An 8094-nucleotide genomic window follows, 5' to 3' on the forward strand; every position below is an offset into this window, starting at 1 on the left:
TATGTATTTCTTGAAATTCCTGGAGTAGGTATGTGTCAGAGATAAATAGAATCCAACCTTCTCTAACATCCCTCACGAAACAAGGATTTATCAGAGCTTTATTTTCCATTGCCCACACCAGTGAGTTTTTGATCTTTGCAATTGCAAAATTAGCTTTCTCTTTTGCAATTTTAGTGTACCAATTCAGTAATGCTGAAGATGTCTGGATGTATAATGGATGTATAGATCTATTATATACATATACATCCGTGTATACAATATGTAATGGAATCTATTGATTCAGAGCAATGATTAGGTGTCAATTATAGCTTTTTGGGTATGTATGTGCTTCTGCCAGTTTGCTTGGAGATAGAAAGATCAAAAGCACTTGTGTTGATAGGAGGACCACCAGTGAGTGAGTAGGCAAGAAGCAGAATGTTTGCCTAACAGTAACTTCTGTCTTATTTTCTTGATGGTAAAATGAGAATTTAATATGTTACAGTACCATCAGTAAGGTAGTGGGCAATGAAAATGAAAGTTAGAAAGTGCCTTCATTAAAACAGCCTTATAATGTGTTTTGAAACTTCCATTCCCCAAGACCAGTACTCTTGACCTGGAATCTATGTAAGGACTTCAGGGAGCCTTGAACACACCCATCCCCTGAAATTGCCTGCCTCTTACGTGTGTTTGTGTGCACAAGCACCTGTCATGGAAAGCATCCATGTCTTTAATCAGCATGTCTGATTATGAGAACTCTTCTTATAAGTTTAATCACGGAGTTAAGCAAGTGAAATGACCTCCAATGTGTCTTCTAGGGTTGGGGAGCCGAATACCACCGCCAGGATGTTACTAGCACCCCCTGCTGGATTGAGATCCACCTGCATGGCCCCCTCCAGTGGCTGGATAAAGTTCTTACTCAGATGGGTTCACCTCACAATCCTATTTCATCTGTGTCTTAAACGGCCTCAGGCTTCTGCCTCTTGAAAACTATTGAGCCTTGCATGTACTTGAAGGATGGAATCAGACACGATTGAGAACTGACAAAGGAGCCTTGATAATACTTGACCTCTGTGACCAACTGTTGGATTCAGAAATAAAAAAGCCTTGGTAACATACTGTCGATATCAAGAACCTGTTTAGTTTACATTGTAACGTTCTATGGTAAAATCAACTAAAATGCATACTTTCAGCAGGACTTCGTATATAGTTAAAGGAGAGATGGCCAAGCCAGGGACAAATTATCTATTGGAGAAATGGTCCTAAGAGATTCTTTTGTGTTTGGCACTTTAAGGTCATCATTTGGCAAAAGTTTAGCATTAATAGTCTCTCTGAAGTGTGTTTTTATCAGGTTTAGGACCCATGTTGAATCTTCTTTTCATGGGTTTTCATAATATTTTAAAACTGTTTGTTTAGTAATGGTTTTTGTTTGTTTTTTAAGTAAAGTTTAATCTTGATGATATACATAGTAATCTTTCTAAAATTGTATGCTGACCATACTGCTGTCAGAATAATGTTAGGCATATGCTCTTTGCTAATTATATATGTACAGAATATTTGGAAGTTAAGAATTGATTAGACTAGTGGGTTTAGGAGTATTTGAGGGGGGTGGGGGAGAGGGAAATGACAACTGCAAATGTAGAATATACGGTAAAGAGTCAGTTTGGTGCTTTCAAGAAACAAACTGATGTCTGAATTTTGCTGTGTTTCAGTTTTTTAGAGATTTTATCCTACTTTTTTTTTTCCTGTGTCTTCTCTTCCTTCTCCAAAAAGCAGTTATGCAGCTGGTTAATTCATATAACTGTGAGAGCAAATGAGTAATTCCTGCTACTCTGAAATCGACTGCCTACATGTTTCAGTACCAATTGTATGGAGTGCTTGAATGTAATAAGCAGTTTTTATGGAGTTTACAGATACAGGCTTTAATTTTCAAGTGAATTGTTTGCCAAACCTAGTAACTGTTAAATATTTGGAGGATTTAAAGAACATCCCTGTTTAAATCCATTTCAAACTTTTTAAATTTTTTTGTACTATGTTTGGTTTTATTTTTCTTCTGCTAACCTTTTATATTCACTTATGCTCTCGTACATTGAGTACTTTTATTCCAAAACTAGTGGGTTTTCTCTACTGGAATTTTAAATAAACCTGTCATTATTGCTTACTTTGATTAAAAATTTGTTGTTTCCTTCCTGAATTCACACACTAGATTTTAGAAATAGGAATATTTACTACTCTTTTGAGAGATTTTTCTGAAGTATTCCTTGCCACACGTAACTAAATTACTAGCATGGAGACAGGGAAACTGAATTGTGAAGAGAGCAGAGGCCTCTTCAATTCAGAACAGACATGTGGAACTTAAATTAAGAAAAAACTTGCAAAATTTGGAATTTTAGATGTAAAAGTATATATTTGTTTATGTGAGGAATTACAGCACCAGCAATTATTGATGGACCTCACTCAGTCAACCAGAAGTTCCAATATCTAAACTTCACACGAGAATGCAAGTGTGATATTGGGAAGGAATGAGAACTAACAGTGCAACCGGACAGGGCTCATCCCATCCTTTTACCGGGGAAATGAGCTGCCTCTCGCCCACCCTCCACCCTGGCCCCACACAGACCTGAGAAGATGTAGATTCTTCCCTGGCCAAGATGATGCCACTCTTTCTCCTGTGTATTTTCATACCATTTTCCCCACAGTTGTTTACCAGCTCCACTTATTCCCCAAACTATGGTCACACAGAAATTTCTCCTGCATCTTGCTGCCTCCAAAAGCATCATGGTACACGTGGAAACAGCCCTGGATAGAATACCTATATTAGAACACATGTTTATGCATGTCTGCTGGGTCACTTAACTTTTACGAACCTCTGTTTCCTTACCTGTAAAGAAGGAGCTGATGTTGTTTCCTTATCACAAAGTTGAGGTGAAGATATATTGGAAGAAAAAAGTGTGAAAATAGGTTGGAAACCTAATCGCCATGTGTAATTATAGGTGTCACTGTTTTCTTAAGCTTTCCCCTGTACTCCCAATTTCCCATTTCCCTGCTAAATCGTTCCTTGCACGAGTGACCTGGATTGATGATGGCAATTTGTGCCATATAATAAGAGAAGATGAATAAATTAAAGCTATTGAGCTTCCACAATGAAGCATCACTGAAAATTTTCTGCTAGTAAAGGACGCAGGTCAGGATTTCTCACCCTCATCCTAACGGAAAGCTATTTTTCTGTTTTCCCCCACATCCCACAGCTGCCTGTTGGTACAGTTATGCAAATTGTGAACTGGGTGTAGCACATTGTGGGTAGCCTGGAGACTGACCAGGTCAAACTCCAAAATAATCCAGGAGATTGAAACTTATTGGAATTGGAGATCCTAGGAATTTGCAGCATGGCCCATAAATCAGCCCTTCATGCTTAAGTGCAATTATTTGTTATTTTTGGTAAAATCTTGGTGACGGTCATTATCGTAAGCCATAGGAAGCTAATGAGTCACCTAGAAGTTTCTAATTAAAGGAATGAGAACATCAGAGCAACTATTTGTTTGGATTACTCTAAACTAGTTCAAACAAGAAGAAAGCAATGTGAACTGTTTCATACTAGACATATTTTCTGCCCCTAAGGAACCACTAACGGGGATGATTGGAAGTGAAAGCCCTGGAGCTACTGCCTTACTTCATCCCTTAATGGTTTTTGAGCTCCAGCAAGTTTCTTAACTTTCCTGCACCTGTTTCATCATCTATAAAATAGAGGCCACAAAGCCTATTTCATGGAATTATCATGGAAATTAAGTCAATAAATGCAAAGCACTTAGAACTTATCTAGAGATATTAATATGACCAATTAACTCTGGCTGGGAAGATAATAAGGGGAGTTCAACAAACATTTAATGAAGACTATTTACCTTTAAAATATTTAATAAGCACAGTGGGAAATCCTGACTGACCTCAAGGAGTTTGTAATCTAGTGAGAGAAATCCAAAGGAAGAATACTAGCAATTTGGAAGTTCCTTCCATGCCAGGCACTGCACAGGGTGTTTCTATACATTGTCTCTATCATCCTCATAAAAATGTAAGAGAGACTACTGCGTCGTCAACTCCTGTCAAGTTTCTTATACGTGAGGAAACTATCTCAGCTAGCTTGTTAGCATTCAGGTCTGACTTAAAATGTAGACTTAATCTCTTTTTTAAAAAAGACAAATATGTTCATACTGTATTATTGCATGAACCACATATTCTTGCATGCTGACAAAAACTCAAACTACATGAACAAAAGAGGGGATTATCCACAAAGATTCTCCTGGATTTATATCCTTTTCTCTTGTTAGTTTGCAGACATAGAAACAGTAAAAATAAGGCAGAATGAAGAGCACAGTGGAGAACAAAGGAAAAAGATATAGTTCAGACGTGGGTGAGTAGAAATCAATAAAGGTTTTATGGAGGAAGTGGTATTTAAGGTTGAGCTTCGAAGAATGGGAAGCATTTTGATAATTGGAGAAGCTTTTGGGCAAGAGAACAGTCTGAGTGAAAGTATGTGTGGCAGATGCCTGTTGCTTGGTAGACCCCAGACCCCAGTGTCTGCCTACCGGTAGGAACACATGCCTCCAACCCACAGGGTTTCTGTGGGATTTATTATATCGTCCCTCTGGCCACTGTTAGGAGATCTAGGTAGGGACCTGTTCTTTGGGAGTTCTGGGACTGGAAGTGAGGAAGGGTTTTCTTGTGCCTGGCTGAAGCTATAGTAAACCTTGGGATTGTTCCTGTATGGACTGTATGGCTACATGGGCTGGAGATGAGATGGTAAGAGGGAGTTCTAAGGGCATCCAGATTGTGGAGTGTAGGACTTCCCAAGCGCTCCCACATTCCTGCTCCTGATTTTCCTGGGACACCAGAATCTATGGATAATCCCCTCTTTTGCTTTGTGTAGTTTGATTTACTATCAGCCTGCAAGAGTATGTGGTTTAAGCAATACAGTACGAATGTATTTGACTTTTGTAAAGATAGATCATTTCTGGGGCGCGTGGGTGACTCAGTTAAGGGTCTGCCTTCAGCTCAGGTTATGATTCCAGGGTCCTGGAATAGAGCCACACGTCGGCCTCCCTGCTCAGCGGGGAGCCTGCTTCTCCCTCTGCCCACCCTTCTTGTGCTTGCTCACTCCTTGGGCTCTCTCTCTCAAATAAATAAAATCTTTTAAAAAAAACATTTCTGTAGATAATTTTCTTTTAGCCGAAACAATAGACATTTTAAAAGTCTAAAACAAAAAAAAAAAAGAAACTAAAAGTCACCTGTACCAACCGTTGGTAATTAAATTAGTTTATCCTTGAACCAGGTGGTTATGACAGGCTGGCATGGAGATATTCAACACACTATAGGAAATTCGGGTCTAAAGGTTAGTCCTATTAGCACAGAGACGATGATTGGCTCCATTTGTTAAACAGTTACTGGCAGCAACCCTGTGCCAACCATTGTGCTGAGTGATAAAAGAGAATAAATCCTCAGCCCCGCCTAAGGAGCCTGCAACCCTGAGGAGGAGGGGAGACAAGCAAGCGAACAGACAATAACACTGTGCTGTGTCAGCAAAGGACACAAAAGGGAACATAAACTGGACCAGAAGAGTCAGGGAAAACTTCTCAGAGAGGATGGTGCCAAATGCCTTGCAAATTATTGTACCAGATTTAGATCTCATAACTCAGGTTTCACCCAACACAGAAGATGAGCTGTTGGCCTCAATGTTCATTGATTTCTTTGTTACAAATACATTTCTTATTGTTCTGGGGGAATTGGGATTGTAGGCAGTTTTACTGAAAAAGCTCTTTTTTTAAATTGAGTCTGTTGAGTGTGTAATTTTATAATTCTTGTAATTCTTAAGTGGTTTTTAAGGCAGTGGTCCCCACGGATGGTGCTGTAGGGAATTCTCAGGCCTGCAGTTTCCGAGCAGTGGAACTGAAAACCTCTTCGCAGCAGATCTGGAAGCTTAGGGCTAGCAGCTGAGAAGCCATTCTACATTCTCGTCAGGATGCAATATGCATCCAATATTTAAAAGGCAGGGCCCTGTTATATTTAAAAGGTTGGAAATGACTGCTTTAAGGAAGACTTTGTGAAAACCTGACAATTTGTAAATATGCCTCCCTTGATCCGAAAAACAAGTATATATCAAAGTAACACAACACTCTTTGTCCCTAAACACAGTAACTTTGAAAAAGGTTAAAAAAAAAAAAAAAAAAAAAAAAAAAGAGGGGCACCTGGGTGGCTCAGCGGCTGAGTACCTGCCTTTGGCTCAGGTCGTGATCCCAGAGTTCTGGGGTCTAGTCCTGCATCAGGCTTCCCGCAGGGAGCCTGCTTCTCCTTATGTCTCTGCCTTTCTCTTAGTCTCTCATGAATAAATAAAAGAAAAAAGAAAGAAAAGGACACGAGTGGCTCCATCAATTAGGTGTCCAACTCTTGGTTTCAGCTCAAGGTCATGATCTCAGGGTCATGAGATGAGCTCTGTACCCGGCAGGGAGTCTGCTGCAGATTCTTCCTCTGCCTGTCTCCTCCCCTTCTCTTTTAGAAAAAAAAAAAAAAAAATTTGAAATTGAGCTGCCATTATTCTTTAGGACTAGATACCTTGTGAGAACATGAGAGAAATTCTTCTTTCTTCCGCTGGTCTTGGATCAGATGGAGGACAAAGGACAGATTCACCTCCACCATATTTCCAGCCCGTGGATTTACAGTTGTGTTGCAGATGTGATAGTTAAAGAGCCTGGACACATGAGTTATTATAGACTAATTTTTTAATGCTGACTCCGTCACTTCCCAGCTGTGTCATCTCAGGGAAGTGAATTAATGTATGAGCTTCAGTCTCATTATCTCTAAATGGAAAAATAATAGTCACACTCTCATAGGTTGTGTGATGGTGTGATGTGTACTAAATACTTGGCACAGAGCCAGGCACACAGTAAGCACTTAATAGTGGCTTGGGTACAGTGGTGGTGATGACCTAGAGGGCTTCATAAATACAGGCCTAATGAACTCTTGAGCATTCTCAGTATTTTTTGGATATGGTAGAGGATTTGAAACCCAGTAAAAATTGTTAAATCCCCACAACAATAATAAGCATTAGAGTAAAGGGGGGAGAAAAAAGCAATGCCCGGTGTATCACGCTGCTGATGTTAATGAGACATAAACCTTATCCATCTTCCCCCTGCTGCTTCCCACAAGAATCCTACTTATGGATTCTTGACTGTGACAATATTGCCAGTTTTTTTTCTATTTACTAAATAACTGTGTTTTCAGAGTACTTATAAATATTGATTTACATTATTCCCAATACCACCACTAATTTATAGACTAGCTGCTCATTAGGTCACTTCTTACACTTGTGTTTTCCAATATTAAAATAATTTCTTAATTCCCGGTTGCATCCTGGGGTATTCTAATGTTGAATATTTGCCAAACCTGATCACAGAGCCAAACTTGCCCCACCGGTCTCAGAGTGTCCCCCACCCTGAAGGAGTCAAGCTTCCCTTCAGTCCTTACCCAGAGTCTGCTCGGTCTGCTGAAAGGCGACCCCACTGGAAATTCCCATGCTGCGGATGCCTTTCCCACAACCTTAGCCATTTTTTTTTTCTGTGTGGTTCCAACATTCCAAATTCTTGTTTATCCCTTTGTAGGCAAGGATTTACTTAGTAGTGTAATTGTGTCTCCTCTGGTCAGGACATGGAAGGCTCCTACTCGACTTCTGGAAGTGTGTGATTCCTAACTGGGTGAATGGGTGGCCACCCGGCCCTGGGGGTCTGCCCAAATACACAGCAGACTCTACTGGTCACCAGTCATCATACATTCATAACTCACTCGTATCTAGTAAAATCCGTTAACTCATGTGCCTACCAATTTTCCTACTCCACCACCTCACTTGCCTAAATATATTTTGAAATCTGAATTAGCATAGGTAGGGCCTTTTGAGAGGTAGGAGACAAGATAAACCAATTTAACCTTTACAGGATCTGTAATTCTACTTAAGCATAAGGCATTAACTATAACACCAGTAAGAAATGGCTCTAAAACTAATCCCCATGTGACAGTAAAACGCTTTAAAATTTGAATCATTGAGATGCCAATCCCCATGGGTTGTGACACTGATCT

General features: G+C 39.9%; 1 protein-coding gene across 8 annotated transcripts in view; it reads left to right on the forward strand.

The window, feature by feature from the left end:
• Nucleotides 1-2137, forward strand: part of SMAD1 (SMAD family member 1) — a 78199-nt gene extending 76062 nt beyond the window's left edge. For all 8 annotated transcript variants that reach the window (XM_025438746.3, XM_049094158.1, XM_049094157.1 and 5 more), the window contains one exon: nucleotides 795-2137. In XM_025438746.3, the coding sequence (XP_025294531.1) occupies nucleotides 795-938 (144 nt within the window). In that variant the 3' untranslated portion in view covers nucleotides 939-2137. The remainder of the gene's footprint in view (nucleotides 1-794) is intronic.
• Nucleotides 2138-8094: the final 5957 nt, after the last annotated feature.

The sequence above is a fragment of the Canis lupus genome, chromosome 15, assembly GCF_003254725.2.
Source record: "Canis lupus dingo isolate Sandy chromosome 15, ASM325472v2, whole genome shotgun sequence".
NCBI lineage: Eukaryota > Metazoa > Chordata > Mammalia > Carnivora > Canidae > Canis > Canis lupus.